The sequence below is a fragment of the Emys orbicularis genome, chromosome 3 (genome assembly GCF_028017835.1).
Source record: "Emys orbicularis isolate rEmyOrb1 chromosome 3, rEmyOrb1.hap1, whole genome shotgun sequence".
In the NCBI taxonomy this organism is placed as follows: Eukaryota; Metazoa; Chordata; order Testudines; family Emydidae; genus Emys; species Emys orbicularis.
In genome coordinates, this window is record NC_088685.1 from 10,682,335 (window position 1) to 10,702,398 (window position 20,064).

Below are 20,064 nucleotides of genomic sequence, written 5' to 3' on the forward strand. Positions count from 1 at the left end.
GGAAAATCTCCTTGGTTTATTAAATGCTTTCCTGAGTTTTTCGATTCCATTTGTTAAACAAACACACACACACATATTTCAGGTTTCAGAGGGGTAGCCGGGTTAGTCTGTATCAGCAAAAACAACAAGGAGTCCTTGTGGCACCTTAGAGACCAACAAATGTATTTGGGCATAAGCTTTCGTGGGCTGAAACCCACCTCGTCTGATGCATGGAGTGATGCATCTGATGGAGGGGGCTTTAGCCCACGAAAGCTCAAATAAATGTCTTGGTTTCTAAGGTGCCACAAGGACTCCTTGTTGTTTTTACAAAAATACTTGTTAAACCACCTGGTAGTTTATGTGTGATTGTGTGTGAGAGGGATACAAAGACAGAGAGAGAGAGAGAATACACATACACATAACCCCAGGCAAACTCATGGCAGCTCTGTAGAGCTATTATCCAAACACGCTCCATCTTTCAAAGCTCAAATGTGAGGCGCGCCAAACCGCAAATTCAGAAACACACAAATAAATAGCAAAAGCAGCTCTAGCAGCGGGGAGTGGAATTCTTTAGCAGCAGTAACACAGTCTGGGCTCCGCGCATCAATATTTCGTGATCTTGTGTGAAACGTGAGGGACAGTGGGACAGTATCCAAACCCCTTGTGGTGGTTCATTTATTCACGCCTCTGGTTTAATCGCCATATTGAAGTCTCATGAAGCTGGAAACCTCTTCTTTTCCCTCCATCGTGTGAAGTGCAAGTTTTGATTTATACGTAAAACCATCCCGGAGTCAAATACCAAGGTCACCGTTGACTTTCTTAAATATTTCTGGGACGATGTTAGGTAGAGTGTGTTTTATCTATTTCTGCAAAACGTCGTATCAGACCACCCAATATACAGTAATCAATCTTGGGAAATACTCAACAGATGCTACGCAAGTTGTTGTGTATAGCAGCTGGGCAAATATTAAGCGGCAGTTAGTGTAATCCTGCTTTAGACCATGAAGCCCAAAGATCGGAGTGAAAAAGCACAATTGCACAATGCCAGGTACTTTTTTCTCCACTAAGCAATAACTAATTTTTACCCTTAGAAGATCGTTAGATATACGCACGTACATAATGCTGAAATAGTTGAAACAGCTACATAGATATATAAATTATATAGCTATATCATGCATCATTCTATAAAGATTTTCTTTAGGGCAAAATCAAATATATTTGTGTATGTATATCTACCTATCTACACATATGTATGCATGTACATATACATAGATATACAGACTTCCATATGAACGTCTGTGTATCTGTCTATATTTATATATATATTTATATAAATATAGACAGGTACACAGATATCCACATACACATATACATAGATACACACATCTATCTATCTATCTATCTATCTATCTATCTATCTATCTATCTATCTATCTATCTCCATCCACCGCATCTATCTATCTATCTATCTATCTATCTATCTATCTATCTATCTATCTATCTATCTCCATCCACCGCATCTATCTATCTATCTATCTATCTATCTATCTATCTATCTATCTATCTATCTATCTATCTATTTTGTTATATAAAAATGTACCACGTAAGAAAATCTTTATACCATGCTGGTGGGCCTGTGGCATTAGTGTTTGCTAAGACAGTCCACACTGTCCATGGTTGCTGTGTTTCTGTCCACTGACGTCCAGTGCTTGTTTGCAGGACGCAGATATGGGGGCTTGTGGGGGCTGCTGGGCAATGATAAATGAAGCTAAAAGGTATCTTGTGACCCACCTACCCTATGTCAGCAATGAGCAATGACTTCAAAATTAGGTGTCTAGGGCACAGTGCTAGGCTGGATTCTTGGTTCCTGATGGAATCCATGTATTGGCCCCGACACGGATTAAGATATGAGTTTGGATTGGGTGAGTAGCGAGACCATCCAAGACTTTGCTTTGGGGTTTCCAGCCCCAACCCTTGGGGAAGGGCCCAGCGAAAGAAATCCGAGCCTATCCCAGCGTGTTAGTGTTTGTAGCTGGGGTGGGTGGGAGGGAAGTTATGTTCAGAGCGTTGTCCACATGTAAACAGCTGTGACATTTGTTTAGGAACGCGTCTGTGGGGCTGTGACATCACCCTGCGATAAGTGAGGTCTGTAACTGTTCCAATCACAGGCAGCCCCGGGTGAAGACAACCTCCCAGAGCCCCTTTCGCTGCGTGCCCTCCCTGCCTCTGAGTCCAGCCCTGTCACCTCCCCCCGGCCTGGACCGCGGTTGTAGCTCGCCGTGGGGGTCTCCCCTCGGAGCCTAGAGCGGCTTCTCCTGCCCTTGCAGGCCCGCTAATGCTGAGCCGGTCCTTTGTCAAGCCCTTAAGACAAGGAGCGTCCCGCTGGTTTCCTCTGTGATCAAAGGACAAGGGACCCAACCCTGTGCCTGTGTGTGCTGCAGACAGACCTTATCTTTCCCGTGCGCTATGGTCATAGGCCAGAAGGGACCATCTAGCCTGGCCTCCTATACGCGCATCTGGTCCAGTGTCTCTATTTTGTCTGACCCCCCCACCCCTCCCAGCCCCTTTATTTTTGTTATTTACACCGAGCTTTTGCGGCTGATCTCTGAGCTTGTAACGGGAATTCCCCAGCGGGTCCATACTGGGCTTGCGGGCTGCACCGTTTCGTTTGGCGAAAAGCTTGAGAACTGGCGCTTTCAAGCCGGTTTCGCCTGTGAATTCATGTCCTTGGGTTACTTCCTCCCCCCCCCCCTTTCTCGGGGCAGCACAAGCGAGTCACACGTTAGAAACAAACCCCGCCAGGGTTGGTCGCGATCCCTCGAAAGTTACGGATGCGGGGCCCGAATCTGAATCAAGGAAAACTCACGTGGAGTTCGAGGACTCAGAGATTTAACTTTCCATCTCCCCTCACTTGCGGGTGTGTTTGGGGAACCGAGGTGGGGAGAGGCCCAAACTGCCTGGTCTCCGGGACCAGGATCGGGCCCGCTAGTTTGTCTCTACTCTCTGGAAATTCTCCTTTTTATAATCCGCCAGTCCTGGTGCTTTGCGAGGTGTGTCCAGCAACCGCAGATGCACGAAGGTGGAGTCTGTTATTTAATGTCTCCGTTGATTTCCTGCTTCTTTTTTTCACTAGCTCGCCCTGCCCGATTAGTGTGATTAATTCGGGCTAAGGTGGGGCGTTAGGTAATAGTCACCTATAGATTTGACACATGATGGTACCATCATAATCCGGTGCAAATTGCAGGAGAAGAACCTAGGAGGAAGACTGCACAGACCCGATTTGCAAATCCAGCATCTCGGCCTTTAAAATAACGCATCACTAAATTCAAAACGTCCGCTTTAAAGTTATAAACCAGCTCTCCGCCACATGTGTTGTGATCGCAAGTCAGGAGACTGCGGGAGTAAATCATTGGTTAGATCCTCTCGTTTCTCCTGTATTCGCTTGTTTTATAGCTGGTTTCGCAAGGATTCTGCCTTCTTTTTCTTCACCCCCCCCCCCACACATATTTTAATACAATAGAGCCCCCCCCCCTCAAGATTCAGATTTCATTGTCAGGATTTAGCCTCCGCGGAGGGCCCGATTCCGCAGCGGTTACACAGCCATTCCCACCCAGGACATTAGCTTGTAATTAAACAGAATTAAACAACCTCGATATTTCAGCCGTGCATTGGGGTGCTGCGAACATTGATCATATTTAAGTGTTTTATGAGCAAAATCTTGGTGTTTCTTCTGATGGGTTTAATTTTTTTCTCTCTCTTTTGGGGTGTGCAGCGTTTCCTATTTGGTTCCTGTGAAATACTTGAAATGCTCCGGTATTAGCATCAAGTCTATAATCTATAATACGCGTGTATATGATGCATGCCCTGTGCATGCCTGATAACATTATATTAAACATACATATATATTATAGAGGGATGCATCCATAATATATCATATGAATGCACGTGATACACGTATACAATATGTGCGGGTGCACACAGACACACACACAGGTATGTAAGGATATAATATGCATATGTGTAATAATGTATATATGTAGACACACATTTGGACAGTGTTTTTGTTGCTAGTCTGTATTGAAATAGCACCTGACTGCTGGTCTGGTTTTTGGAACCTCTTTCTAGTGAAAGCCTTTATATAAATGTCTAATGTATGGTACAATCAATGTCCTCCATAGCACTAACAGTTAACAACGTTTAAATAACCTTCTTTTTTCCATTCAGCCGGATCTTAAAAGTTGTCTTCATTGTTCACTAGCACTCACGAAAAATGTTTTCTTAAGCTTTATCTCCAAGAGGCATTGCTGGATTCATTTCTTCTTTTGGTCCTTTCCAAAAAGGAATGCAAAGACAGTGAAATATTTTTTTTCTTTCTCCAAAACTGAACAGGAGTGGCAGACTCCTTTGTAGAGTTCAGTTTTAGGAGGTCTCAACCCTCAGTTTCATTTTGAATGAAAATGTGCTTTGTCATTGATAGGTTGTAGCAAAATGATTCCATCCATGGAGAAAAGTCATTTCTGTGTTAATCTCCGTTTTATATATATATATAATTTCTAATTAATCATATTTGTCAGCACTTTACAAAAACGTGAAAGGCAACGATATATTTTATTAATTAATATGCCGATTTCCCTCTCTCTCCAAGATTAGCTAGAGAAAACTGCCCACACTATCAGTGTATTGGATTTATCTCTCTAGTCGGGATCAGTTGTTCCTGGGATGTAAAGTGCGAGCTATTTTATAGGGGAATTCAATTTCCCTGGACGGAGAGTTCGAATCCCACCCCACACACAACGCCTATAACATTTATTTTTGTTATTATTCTTGAAATACTCCCGAGCACGCAGCTGACAGATTGTGAAAGTCCTGAAACAAGTCGGGAGATAAACTGAATGCAGACAGGTCCTTGAAATTTCCCTTGCTCCTGGCAACCACGGCAAACTCGTTTGTTTAAAAAAGAAAGCATTGGTATTAAACAGAATCTCAATCAACCTTAATAGGCTCAGGTCCCATTCAGGCTGCGGAGAAAGAAAATACTCGCTTGGGTTTCTGAGAGCAGGAGAAAAATACACTCAAAAGGCAAATATGTCTTCTTTAGAAATATATTACATATGGATACACAACTGCTTAAAGAAATACGCACAGATATATTTGACACACATATACACATTATCTATGTGTGTGCATGTATATATATATATATAAAATATTCTATATGCATTGTATATAGTATAAATATTGTATATGTTTGTGTATATTTATGTATAATGTATATATACACGCACATATATAGTATGTATATATAAACCCACATATTCAAGCACATACATATATTTATATATAATGCGTGTCTGTGTGCATAACTTTATTCTATGCATGTCTGTATATCTATAATATATACTTATATATATATATATAAGTATAGATTATACAGCCCTAGATATATAGCTATATTATGTGGATTATAAATAATTTCTTAAGATTGTACCTGTAAATAGGAGGAAGATTGTGTATGTGAATGGATCGTATACACGCTTCCGTGTACAATCTTAAGAAATTATGTATAATCCACAAAAATAAGACTCTAATTCTGAAAATAGCAAATCGAATAATGTCTCCAATAGCAGCTCGCGGAGCAGCTCGGAATGGATATGAATTTCACCAAAACACATTTTATTTTTGAACTAAACAAACAAAATCACAAATCATCCCAATGAGCTAAGGATCTCCGAATATGGAGTTTTCTCCTATTCTGCTTCATGAGACTGGTTTTCAGTTTTAATGGAAAAGGTTGCCGGTGGCTTCAGAGTGAGATTTCTAGTTTGAATCCGAAATGCGATCAGATCAGCTAAAAATAATAATAATAATAATTTCTTGGTGCTTTTCTTTGGAATTTAATCCGTTTCGGTGTTCGTGTTTCTTGGATTTTTAAAAAGTGTCATCCTGTTTCAGATATCCTAACAGTTTATTTTCCTTAGCGTTCAAACTAAGATATGTACTTAGCACTGGCTAACATTAGCGTCTAAAGTTATGTCACAAGAACTTTTAAAAACATTGCGTTTGTGCGTGTGTGTGTGTGTGTGTTGTTTTGTTTTGCAATTTAGGAAACATTTCCCGGGTTTTTCGGGGAGGAAGAGCTGAGATCTACCCAGGGTATATTCTCCATCCTTTATACACAAGATTTGATTTCTAAAAAGCAGCCAGCATTGTAAAGTAGATCAGGCTTGCGCATTTCTTGACACTGAAAGAAAGAAAGAAATTTGTACTTTGTCAAAACTACAAAGCTAAACACAAACCTATGCCCAAGAGAGAGAAAAAATCGGATTGCGTTGTAAAGAAAGGAACAAAGAAAGAAGCAGCAGAGAAAAAGTCTAAAAACGTCGCGCTTTGTATTCAGTTGTACAGTGATTAGAAGCCAAGCAGAAGCAAGTGGTCACGCAGAGGCTGGTCAATTACCTCCGCGGCTTAGAAATAACACCGGCGACGTCCACCGTTTAATAACGTCTCCCGAAGTCATTTTTTCTTTTCTTGTGCTTAGTCCATCTAGCCGCTGGGCTAGACGTTCCCATTCAGCTCTTTGGCTGCTCTTTCTACGCAGACCCTTTCGCAGTCGGATCGCTGTTTATCTCCAAGCGATGTATCACATTTTGCCCATGATAAACCTCCGATGAAGAAAACCCAAACCCAAACCCTTCTCCCCAAACGGAACGGGATATTCTGGGCGGTTTGTTGATTATAACCGCCTAGTGGGGATCAGATCCCTTGCTGGGATTGTGTTTGTTTTGTTTTAACAGAACCAGTGTAACTGAGATAGAAAGTGGATGCAGGAGCACAGGGCATAGAAATGTAACTGCCTGCGGAATTCGCTTACTCACTAACAGGCTTGGTCTTAGATAGCCCCTGTATTCCTTTTCAAATAGCAACGCTTTCAGATATTGGAAATCAGTCATTTGAAATGATAAAATGCTACAGCTTGGAGGCCCGCTTGAGCCCGGATCTCTGGTTGTTGCTGTTATCTGAATCCGAAGGCTACGTGGTAATAGATGGTTATTTTTATGCAGCACTATTGCTCTATTATTGCCCTATTAACCTTTAGACCTGCCTGAGAGGCTGACATGTGGCCGCACATCCATTTCATATGTGCCTAGGCAGACATGCGGGGCTATGCCTTGGTCACATGGAGGCCTGGGGACTTGATTGAATCAGGGGAAAGGTTTTATTTGCAGAGCAGTTATTAGAAGAGAGGGTGGGCCCAGCTACAACCCCCTCCTCATGGCTCCCAAACCATCTTTAGAGTTGGAAACATCCCGGCAGAAACGTCACCCTTTGGCCATACCTCCCTTTGGCTCAATTTATTGAGGTACTGACCCTAAACTGAAAGCATCCCTTCGCTAGGGGCCGGATGAGAAGACCACTGAGGCCAACGGGAGTCCAATTTCAGTGGCCTTTGGATCCGGGCCCTAGGACTGTGAATGCCATGGGAAAGTGGAAAAAATCCTAGACTGTAGAAGCATGGAAAGCCACATATTTTTGTGCAGCAAAGGGGACATTTATAGCTAGCGGGGAAGGTGTTTTCCTGCCCCCTTCTCCACCATTTCCCAGAACCCCGGCCCCACAACCTGTGTCTGGATCCTTGATCCCATCGACAGGGGCCCGCACAATGACCCCCATGTTCCACAGAGTCCAGGCATAAACTGGGTCCCCAGGGAGGGCCACTGACCCAGAAAGCTTCATGCAGGGTTAGATCTTTAAGGCACGTGCCTCCCTTTAGGTGGGATGTGGGGGTCATAAACTGGGTCCAGCTGAAAGCCCCTTCCTCTGCTGAGTGGAGCTGCCAGGGAAGAGACTGCTGGACTTTGGCTGCTGTGGTTTGTTTTTTTTTTTAAACAGGAATGAAGCCTGGCGCCGGCTGATGGTGCAACAGATATTGCCTCCCCGCCACGTGATGTGGGGAAACCAGTCACCAAGTGGGAGAGGAGAAGGAGAGTGGAGGAAGGGGGAAAGAGAGAGAGAGAGAGAGCAGGGAAAGGCTGGCAGGGCAGCACTTGGCTTCAGAGCCAGGAGGGGGAGGGGGAAAGCCCCACTTCCCAGTGGGTCCCAACGAGCTAGAGGTGAAAAGCCAAGCCAGGGGGTGCCCTAGCCCTCCGACATCACCAAAGGTGGGTAGATCTTTTCTTGTTACCTTTCCAGGATGTTTAAGCGTCAGATCGGCTTGTTTCTCGCAGCGGCAGGGACCCAGATGTGGCGTGATCGCCTCTCACTTCCCCCGAAATCCAGAGCCAGCCTTGATTCTGTTTTTTCAACTGTTACAAACGTTGTGATGAAAATCGCTCGCCTCCTTAGGGTCCTTTTCCCTGCTGCGGATTCGTTTCTGCTCCTGCCTCTTTGGCCATGACATGGAAACTGTCAAAGCCCCAGTTACAGTTTTGGCCATGGGGGGGGGGGAGAGGGGCACAGATGGATTCCCCCCTCGTTTCGTTTGTTTCTGACACTGGGGAGGGGGCAAACATGAGTAGATTTGGAGGATCGGGATAAAGGCCGACTGGGGTTGGACATTTTGTCAAGCTCCCATTCTCCAGAATTATCCCCCCCCCCCCGTACAATTTCCAAAATTTCCTTCGTGTTAAGCTTGTTCATCTCCCTTGTCTCTCTCTGTCTTGCTGGTTATCTGCTCTTATCTAGGACTTATCTCTTTTGATTCTAAATTCACTCCTTGGGAGGTACGGAGAGTTGTTTTGGGGGAGGATAGTGACCTGGTTTGTCAAATTTAAATAACATCAAAGAACTCTTCCCTTTCACTAAATCCATTTTTTCAGTGTGTGGCATACTCGCCAGAATCCCAGCAGAAGAAAGAAGACAAGGAGACATCAGACACAGATATATCATTTTAGTATTCTTTTGGATACACTTTGTAATCTCTTTAAGAATATTTCACTTTCTACTAGAGATTAGCAAACTCCCAGGCTTTTCTGATATTACTTGTGCCTATCTCCTATCGTTTTAATCACACACAGAAATAAATGACACCACCAGAGATTAAAGTAAATTAAAAAAAAATAGCGAACAACACATGTCTAAAGATCCATTTTTATATATTTAGATCCAAAAGTATATCACAAAAAGAATAAACCGCACTGCTTAATTTTACCGCCAGACTTTATGTCTCCAAAACGAATTCTTGATCTTCTTTTAAACTATGTTTCAGCTAATTAATAACATATGAAAAACAATATCAATAAAAAATATTTTTACTGCCTATAATAAAAAATGGGGAAAGAATTAATTAATTTCCATTAGGCTTCGAATGTATTAATTTTTCAATATGTTTTAAACTTATTGGTCGTCTCCGCTCTTTACCCCCACAAAAAAAAAATAACTAATTTTGATTGTATATTTGTTGGTAAAGGCCAAACAGTCTCGTTCACCAATTTTCCAAGTTCTCCTTTTGTTCAGGAGAATAAAGATTAAAAGAATATTAGGAACTTCATGAAAGAAATCTCTGCAGGTTCTGTTCTTCGGAATTTATTTTCAGAAATATCCACCCATCGGATCTGATTTTCTCCACATTATTTTTTCTCAAAATACTATGTTACTTAAAACCCCAACAACCCTGTAACATTTTCCCAAACATTGTAAAGAGGAGACTGCAGCAGTCCAGTATCTGTACACCATTTCAAGCAATCCAACTCTCAGCAAACCTGCCCTTAGCATCAGAATCATTATTAGGCTTAATAAAAGTGATCAGTGACTTTACTTACTGTAAATACGGCTGGAGTAAAAGGGGCAGTCCTGTGACTTTTTGGAGGCGCCGAGACTTATTTTTTAAACTAGTTTTATGGTAAAGTAGAGATCACAATCTCTGTGTCTGAGACCCCTCTCTAAACCAATGCAATGCTATTCTTCCGCTTTCATATTGACTTTTTAATTTTTGTTTTGCTTCAGAATCCAAAGGGGTGCGTTGGAGTGTGTGTGTGTGTGTGTGGGGGGGGGAAATAGCGTGAATTTGCTCGAGGGCTGGCAGGTCTCTGGCAGCGTTGAAATTATTCGAGCTCTCCAACGACAAAGCGATTACATATATTTCTTTCCGGGCCATCACTAATCAGAACTCCTAGCTGATTTGTGTTTTATAATCCCAGGGCCTGAGCCAAAGTTTAGAGAAGGCTATGGAAAATCTTTGCATTCTTTAATCACTAGAGATTTTTTTTTCCTGCCGATGAGTTCTTAGGCAAAAATCCCACCAAGAAGCTAGCTGGTAGTTTTGCCTGAGGATCGGGCCCCTTTACTAGTAGTTGCCTTTAAAAAGTCGTTTTCTTTTAATCTCGATCATTTATTGACAAGTTATTCCGCAGCGCTTCCTATTAGCAGAGCTGTTACTACGTCAATGCGGAGAATGGTTTCTTTTGTTTAACACGGATTCACTTGGAAACCAAAGCGGATCATTTGCACTTAGATATAACCACTTATTTCATATTTCGTACCGTCTCTCCCGCCCGCTGATGTCTGCGCGCGTTTGCACTGCCTATGTGTGTGGGTCCCTGTAGGTGTCTATTTATGTATGCATGTGTGTGTGTGTGTTTGTACTGCTCTTGTATGTGGGTGTCTGTATACAGGCATGTGTATGTGAATATATGTGTATATGTATGTGTTGCACGTGTTGTGTATGTATGCCTGGCATGTGTTTAATTCAGTGTCTGCATGTGTCTCTGTATGTTTGTATCTGTGTATGTGTGTGTGCATGTGTCTATCCTCTGTGTGTGAGTGCATGTGTCTCTAAACTCTGTGTGCCTGTGTGTAACTCTGTGTATGTGTGAACGTGTTTCTATCTCTGTGTATGTGTGTCTCTGTGTGTGCATGTGTCTCTAAACTCTGTGTATGTGTGCACGTGTTTCTATCCTCTCTGTCTCTCTGTGTGTGTGCATGTGTCTATCTCTGTGTATTCGTGTGTGCATGTGTCTCTATCTGTGTATGTGTGCACGTGTCTCTGTGTGTGTGCATGTGTGTCTCTCTCTCTCTCTGTGCGTCTCTGTGTGTCCATGTCTCTCTATTCTCTGGGTGTGTAGGTGTCTTTGTCACGAGCGACCCCCCCTCACGTGTACGCTTCATCTCATTTCTCCCTTGACAGCTTCAGACTCCTGGTCGCCTGCAATCAGCCCCGGTGTGATTTCAGATCAAACACCGGGCTCCGGCACATTAACAACACAATAGGCCCAGTCGTACCTGAGGACAAAGTTTTTTTTCCCTCCAGGGGCTCCTGGAGCAGCCTTGGGGAATGCTCCGTCTCTCACCTTCCCCTAGTGACCCTCCTCCCCGGCTCTCTCTAACCTCCTTATCTCCGCAGGCTCTAGGCTGGGTGTGTGTGTGTGTCCCCCCACCCCTCTTTCTAACCAGCTTCTCCCCGCTGTGCTTTCTCTCGGCTAGGTGTGGGTGTGAGCCGGCCCGCAGGAGAGGGGAGGAGACTCCAATGTTTAAACTTCCCAGCCCCGGTGGCTTTGGCTTGCTGGATGGAGCCAAGGGGGAGCAGCTAAGGCGCTAGACCCGGCTCCTGCAGAGGACAGGCAGCTCCGCCTGCGTGGAGAAGCCCGGCGTGGAAGGCGGACCCCAAGGAGGACTGGGGCTTGCTGGACCGGATTGAGGACTGCAGGGTCCTTGGGCAGGAGCGGGCAATAACCAACCCCCCCTCCCAGCAGTGCAGCGTTGCAGTTAAACTGGAGCTAACTTGGTAACCTGCCCCCCCCCCCTCAGGTCCCCCCACTCTGGATTGTTTCGGGGCCCGGCCTTGCTTCGCGCCGCGATGTATCAGAGCCTGGCCATGGCCGCGAACCACGGCCCTCCAGCCTACGAGGGGGCCGGGGGGTTCATGCACGGCGGGGCGGCCGCCTCCCCCGTCTACGTGCCCACCACCCGGGTCACCTCCATGCTCCCCAGCCTGCCCTACCTCCAGAGCGGCGGCTCCTCCCAGCAGGCCAGCCCGGCCTCCAGCCACTCCATCTGGACGCAGCCCGGCGCCGAGCCCGCCGCCTACAACCCCGGAGCCTCCCATCCGCCCGTCTCGCCCCGCTTCTCCTTCTCGCCCGGCGCCTCCCGGGAGGCCGCCCCGTACAGCAGCCCGCTGAGCCGGGAGCAGTACGGCCGGGGCTTCGGGGGCTCCTACTCCGGCCCCTACCCCGCCTACATGAGCCCGGAGATGGGCACCACGTGGAGCGCCTCGCCCTTCGACAGCCCCATGCTGCACAACCTGCCCAACCGGGGCGCCGCGGGAGCCGCCCGCCACGCCAACCTCGGTAAGTGCCGCCGCCCCGGGGCAGCGGCTGCTTCGCCGGCCCGGGCGCTGGCTCGGGAACTGGCGCCGGGGAGTTTGCTTTGCAGGCTGCGAGGCAGTGGGGCTGGCCTGCACCTCTCTGGAGAGACGGGTCCTGGGAAGGGGGGACGCGGGACTGCTTGGGGAGGTAGAGAAATGAGGGCTGAATTAGGAGCTGGCTGCGTAAGAAAACAAGGAGCGGCCCAAGGCCAACGCTTTCCGGCTTGGGTGCCCCAAGTTGTTATTAATTATTATTAGTCCTGGTTATTGGGGCAGGGCCTAGGGACTCATCAAGAACAAGGCTCCAATGTGCTAGGGGCTGGGATGATTTAGTTGGGGTCGGTCCTGCTTTGGGCAGGTGGTTGGACTAGATGACCTCCTGAGGTCCCTTCCAACCCTGATATTCTATGATTCTATACACAGTGCCTGCCCTGGAGAGCGTCTAAATAGACAGGACAGAGGGGGAATGGGTATAACACACCAGCAGAGTGAACAATGGCCTATGGCATGTTAGTGTCCCACTTTGGGGTGTGTGGGTGAGTTAGGAGGGGATAAGCTGAAGGAAAGGGAAAGGAGAGGGCCCACTGAAGGAAGCGGGGTGAGGAAGATGAGGCAGGGGAGAAGAGGAAGGGAAAAGAGTAGCTATATCCATATTTACTCTTCTAAATAAGTGGAAGGTGATAAGCACCCCACTGGCTTCCATGGGCTTCTATGTGAGCTGCTGGGTCCTGGGCGCTTTTGAAAACGAAACCACTTATTTGGGTGCCTGATGTAGATTTAGGAGACTATCTTTAGGCCCCCGGTTTTGAAAATCTTGGTGACGCCTGGTCACTTTTATTTAGGAGGCTACATGCTGATGTAACATAAAGTGCACAGGTTTTCAAAATTCGCCTAAGCGACGAAAAATGTTGCCTCTTTATTTTATTTTGGAGAGATGGGGGTTGGGAAAAGAAGTGAATCCTCTGTATAATCACAAGCGTATCATCTCTAAATCCCGTTTCCTCTCCATGTTCTCTCTGCCACCTATTTGGTTTAGCTTCAGCTGAGGGTGGTGTAGTTTAAAAATACAACACAATACTAGGAAAATTATTTGAATTCATGCACAATGTGCCTGTAGATAATAGTGTTTAGCACAATTGTTCCTCCTAGTCTAGTATGAATTTGTACAATGCTCTAGGATGATTTTTTTTAAAACTTTTCACAAATCCAGGTAGTTATTGTTCGAGGACTGGGCGTCTCAAACTCCTGGAGCATTTTGTTGTCGATACAAAGGCGTTTAAAAAGTGCCACCTGGTATTTTAAAGACAAAGTTTGTACCAGCCCTTGTGGTGTTATCAGACAGCATTGTTAAGATGTGCAATAAATGATGTCTGACATATTTCAATAATCTTTTAGACTGCTCCTAAAAACCCCATATCTTCTCCATTGCCCACAAGTAGCGAGTTAATAATAATTTTAAATGCCACAACAAAACCAAACCAAGGAATACCTGAAGCCTCTCTAAATTATTCCCCTCTCTGCATTTTTCAGCCCATCTTTCTTCTATGCATCTGACTTTCAGGGCCCAATCCTTACCACTTAGTACTAAGCACAGAACCTACTATCATAGTAGTTCCATTGACTTCAAAGCAGCTATCCCTAGCAGTAAACACCACACTTGTTCGGGTATGTAGGTTACAAGCTTTGATTCTAAGCTCTTAGGGTGTGGGGTTGAATTGGTCTTTGTGCCTTTGTACAGTACCAATTATATTGTCCAGCCCACCAACCGAACATTCATGATCTTTTACATTCAGTGTTACAGGAAAGTATGGCTGGGTATAATTTTAAGTTCAAGACCAAGGCCCCAATTCAGCAAATGGATCTGTGCCAGTAGTCCGCCTTGCCTATGTAGTGCTATAATTTACACGGGGGGGTGTCTTTCTGGGTGGATCCGATTGCAGGATTGGGGCCTAAGTGAGCAAAATATATTTGGGTTTTAAAATAAAAAGTACTTAGTACAAGTAAAAATTTAAACTTAAAAATATGCATGAGAGCTGGGTATGAAAATTTTAAATTACGTTTTATAACTGCTTGAAGTTCAACAATGATTGCTTTAAATATAACCCCCAATCCAGTCATTTAGGGCAGTGGCTCTCAATCTTTCCTGACTACTGTACCCCTTTCAGGAGTCTTTGTCTTGCGTACCCCCAAATTTCACCTCACTTAAAAACTACTTGAGTAGAAAATCAGACATAAAAATACAAAAGTGTCCCAGCACACTATGACTGAAAAATTGCTGACTTTCTCATTTTAACCATATAATTATCAAATAAATCAATTGGAATATAAATATTGTACTTACATTTCAGTGTATAGTATATAGAGCAGTATAAACAAGTCATTGTCTGTAGGGAATTTTAGTTTGTACTGACTTTGCTAGTGCTTTTTATGTAGCCTGTTGAAAAACTAGGCAGATATCTAGATGAGTTGCTGTATCCCCAGGAGGACCTCTGCATACCCAAGAGGTATACATACCCCTGGTTGAGAACCACTGATTTAGGGCTCAAACCTCCATCTTTGCTGGAGATGAATTCCCACTGGATTCCATGGGAGTTTTGCCTGCAGGCCTAAGCCCTTAGTATTTAAATGGAACAAGGATCATTTCCAGCTGGGTGGCTTTTCTAACCTAAGGGGATACTTTGCGGAGACTGTACTTTTCTAGGTGTTGGTATGAAATGTGGAAAAGCTGTAGGAAGGCAGTTAACAAGCAAAGGGAGAGATTCATTACAAGAGGGGAACAGCTGGTTAGAAAGTCCAGGTGAAAGAAATGAAATTATTGCAGGAAATCAGAGTGATAGGCACATATGGAGGGGAAAAACCTCGCTATATGTAGTGTGAAAGGAGATAAAATCATGTTCAGTTGTAAATAAATAACACGAGGGAAATGCACACAGTTCAATTCAACCATAGACTTTAGTGGGATGGCTGGGTTCTGCTCTGTGTTTTTACAGTGCCTAGCACAGCGGAGCCCCAAACCTGGCTGGGGTCATTAGGTGCGGGCAGAATACTTTGGTTTATTTATTTGCAACAAGCTACACAAATGTGCCAAAGTGTAAAAGAAACACGAGCCCCGTGGGCTGAATCCTGAAGTGTACACTTGCATGTCATTTCCATTACAGTCTGATTTGTGGGGAGAACAACACAGGCTTTATTACATTATGATACAGCGTGAAACCAAAACCAAAGAGCCTATATTTGTGGCATTGATTTTTTTAAAGCTGAACAATGGGAAGTTGGGTGTAAAAATCAACGACGGACTGGGTAAAATTAGTGGCTTAGGCTCCTAGTTGGATTTAGGCTCAGGCACTTTTGAAAATGTTACCCAACATGGTCCCAAGGTGCCTAATTTAAACCTTTGCAGGATACCAACCTCAGAGCCTAAAGAGGGAGGATCAGGCCCATCCGAGATGGCCATGAACTTGATCCAAGCCTTGGTTTGATGAGGCTTTAATGAATTCCTGATTTAATGGTGCGTGAAAAGAACCCACTTTTAAGTCTGCGTTCATAGCCTTGTCAAAGCCAAAAGCCGTCTCCTCCTTTTGAGCATCTGCTGCTGCTCTCTCCTCCGCAGACTCTGAAATTAGCACAGCCTTGCAACTCGCAGAGGAGCTGGGGGAAAGGGTTGTGGATTGGAGGAATCCACATCATTTAAAGTGAGGGAGACATTTACCAGAGTCAGGCCCCAAGATCTATGCAGGGAAAGGGAGAAGCAAGGCCTGGAAGGTCGATCTATGTAGCATGCAATGATTGTTTAAAAATATGGACAATGGGTCAAATCCTTACCCTCTCTGCAACCTTATGGAGCCAGTTTTCCTTCTCATTTACACTGGCGCAATTCCTTTGAAATCAGTGGAGCTGCTCCGATGTAACTGGGGGGGAATATGATTGCACTCGGGCGTTACAGGGATTTGTCCACTGGAGGGAACATTTATGTTCTTTTCACTGCAAACCAAAGCAGAAGTCTGGGAAGGGGGTTGTCTGAACGGGCCGATTTTTCAGCACAGCAGCAGCATCTGGAAAGATCAAAGCCCTGAGCAGAAACACAGCTTTGTAGGCAAATGTCTTCTCTGCTGCTGCTGTTTGAGGTTTTGAACCAGCTCCTAAGCTTTTCAGCAGGGACACTAAGATATTTGCCCTGTAGCATCCCCTGGGTGGTTTCCATGTGACTCATCAGCATTTGTTACAATCTTTTGCCACCGAAAGCACTGTAGTACAGTAACGTTCCCCACACCGCTTCTACAGAGGTGTCTGCTGTGTGTGTTACTGAGCATTAAGTACCCAGCGCCGCATGCAGAAAGGTGTGGCACACCCTCAACTCCCATTGATTTCCATGGGCTTGGGCCTTATACCTATATATGCGTTTATCTATATTGTGTCTGTAATATACAGAATCCAACCCTCCTCTTCCAAAATTAGAGCTTAGTCCTGCAACCCTCACTCACGGCCACATCCCTTACAGACAAGCTCCCATCGGCACTGCTTATGTGAATAAATGATTATGCGCTTCAGGGGCACAAACCAAATAGGAAAATCCCACAGGAGTGCGTGGGCCTGCTTCATTGCTGTCATATACCAGTTTTATGGTGGCGTGACTCCATTGCCCTTAATGGAGTTGCACTGTTGTAAAATTGATACGATGGAGCCATGAACTGAGCCTAATAAAGGACAGAATTGGGCAAAGGGGGAGAAGGATTTAGCCCAGATACATAAATATTCTTTCGTCCCCAAAATCCCAGAACAGTGGTTTTCTACAAACTTTAAATAAATCGGTAATACATGTGTTGTTATTATTTATTAATATATAGACCGAAATGTTGCATCAAATGACATCAGAACATAGCCTACGTTACATTATAAGTTGTAATCAGTTGTTTGTGTAAACCAATAAAATCTGAAGATAAAGGGTGAAGGGCATTAAATCTAATACTTTAGTTTAAAAGATAAAATTAGCTCACTCTAGACACAGGTCTTTGTACAGATTACTTTAGTTACAATAATATCGAGAGGCCTTTTAAAAAATGGATCATTGGGACATGAATCTGTTTGTCTTTTTATCGTTTGTTTCCATCTTTTTGGGAAAAGAGGATAGAATCCTGTGATTGAGCTCCTGTTAATTGCAGGCTGTTTATCAAAGGAAATGGCCCAGGACTGATCCTGTATTCCCAGTGACGGGGAGGAATCCTGGCTCTGTTGAAAGCAAGGGGGCTGCAATGGGGCCAGGATTTCGCCCGAAGTAAACAGGACTGTTTGTCCAAGCAGGATCAGATCTTGCACTTGTGAGCTCTTCAGTCATGAAAGATAGTTTCTCTAAGACTATCCTGCTGTATATGCAGGTGCCTCCTCACAAACCTTAGATGTAACTAGTTTGACATTGATCTCCCAACACTTCGGGTGCATCTTCACTAGGATAAAGGGTATCTTCTTAGCTAACTTGGGGGCCAAGTTGCTGAGCCCTACCCCACGTGGGTGAGCATTTATTATACAAATGCGACTCATGAGAGTAAAGTTACGTCTACACTAGATCCTATACCAGCATAGCTCCCTAGTGTAGACACAGCATGTGCCTACAGAAGGAGTTTTTGTGCAAGAATAGGAACACCGCCTGCTCAAACGCAGTTAGCAATGCCAACTGAAGCATTCTTCTGTTGGTATCGCTGCATCTACACTGGGGATTTTGCCGTCAGAGCTGTGTCACTAGGGGATGTGAGGTTTTCAGTTTTAAGTGTAGACCAGGCCTAAGTGACAACAGGGAGTAAGGGCTCCACGGTTTGGCCGTTGGAATGGATAACATTCTATTCCAGGGTTGGATAAAACATATTAAAGATTGATCGCTGTAAAATGAAGGACCTTTTTTAAGTGGACACCAGTTCACATGAAAATGACAGGTTTAAAAAAAATCACCCTCTGTAAGAACAAGAAGAATATAATTATGGTCGTATTCACCGGTCCTGGTCCAGATTAGGACCCCACTGTGCTAGATACATTAAAAACAGAGATGTTTCACACTGAAGAAATTAAACACATTAAATTAATAAATTATTAAAATTGAAGCAATTCAATAAAAATCCTAACAGGCTCCAATATAAGCTATCAGATCTGCTTGCACAGAGGCTGCATCTGATTGCAGAATTAGGATTTTAGGGAGAAATAATCCTGCCGTCTTCATGCAAGTAGAATTCCCACTGACTCCAAGAAGAGCTTTGCCTGCATACGACAGCGGGACAATAGCTCATTTCATGGGGACGGCACTGAGTTTAATCCCGAAGTTCCCTGCAATCCACACAAATCTGGTGTCCCTTGTCGTTTCATTGCTGAGAGTGTGACATGAGAAAAGTAGGATTATTGCACTGAGGTTAGAGTGTGTTAGTTGCACTGAAGGAAAGAAGCTCACAACACTGTGGATTTTGCCGGGATAATTTTTTTTGCGTCCTTCATTTTGGATCTTTGGCCATTTTACATCCTACATTTGGGCACCGGAAGGTTGAGAGGTGTGTGTGGGACTGGGCTTGTTCTTTCCATCGCTCATCCTGTTGAAAAACAAAATTAGGGATCTGTAGTCCTTGTGCACACGGTGAAATAGGCTGGAGACGGGTGTCCTGAGCATACGGTACTGGGCCGCTAAACTAGTCGGTTTCACTTGCTATTCGGGGTCAGTTTCGCCCTGGTAATCTCTTGTAGTTTGCGTGCTTAAAGAACAAAGAAAATGTTTTGATTGATGTATATTTTTTAAAAGGATCACAAAGTTCAACTTAAATTGTGAAATTTTAAGACAATACAAAAACATGCATCTCAAATTGTGAAATTTTAAAAAAAAATAATGAAAAAATATTTAATCATAGGTTGTGTCTGGTCTTTTTTATGTAGAAAACCTACATTTTGGAATTAAACTACATGACAATGAGCCATTAAGCATTCAGCATGTTATTCCAGGCATAATGAAACTGACGCTACACTTTCTGGGAGCGAATCTTTATGGAGTGCTAAGTCAGTGTGGCCGTTGGTAGTTGTAAATTTGTCCAGCCTCAAATGACAAATTAAAAATAATTATTTGTGATCACATTTAACTAGGGTCTTTTATTAACAAAAAAAAAGTGTGTTGAAAATGGTTAGATCATGCAAGGTGCAATTGCCATTAAATACTCCCTGAAATTCCTGATGTTGTTGCCACTAGAAGTAGCACTGCGACTTCCGTTTGTGCAGTGACACGGTGGAAAATTTTGAAGGACCAGTGCATTGTAACAAAAGTGAATTGGCATTTACACTCAGAGGAACGGCATTTCACGGACTCCTTTGGTCCACTTAAGTCAGTGGGAATTTCTTGTAACCTGTGTAAGAAGGATCCAGCCCTTAGAGAAGACATTCCTGAAACAGAACTGATTTACTGAACCGCTGACAGTTCCTTTGTATCTTATATTTTGAAACAAGCAGTTCTTTCTGTTATTATTATTCCTTTAAATATGGTTCGGCAGTGTTGGAATTCCTCGTGCATAGAACTCAGACACCAGGGCTTTTAACGGGAGCACACTCCAATAAAGATTTAGGCTGATATTTTCCAAAGCGGGGCATCCAGCACCCTTATCCAGCTTTGACAATTCCAGACTTCAGAACGTAAGAATTCTTTGTTTTTAAAGTGATGTTTTAGGCAGTGTCTGAGGGCAGTGAAGACGTATTTTGCAGAAATTTGCACTGAGGTTTTTAAAGATGGTTAACTCTGCAACATAGTTCTGTATTAATTCACATAGGTTTGA

The 20,064-nt window shown here is 44.1% G+C and overlaps 1 protein-coding gene across 2 annotated transcripts in view; it reads left to right on the top strand.

Annotated features, from left to right (window-relative positions):
- The first annotated feature begins 11,770 nt into the window (after positions 1 to 11,770).
- Positions 11,771 to 20,064, top strand: part of GATA4 (GATA binding protein 4) — a 39,799-nt gene continuing 31,505 nt past the window's right edge. For both annotated transcript variants that reach the window (XM_065401101.1, XM_065401102.1), the window contains exon 1: positions 11,771 to 12,260. In XM_065401101.1, coding sequence (XP_065257173.1) covers positions 11,771 to 12,260 — 490 coding nt within the window. The remainder of the gene's footprint in view (positions 12,261 to 20,064) is intronic.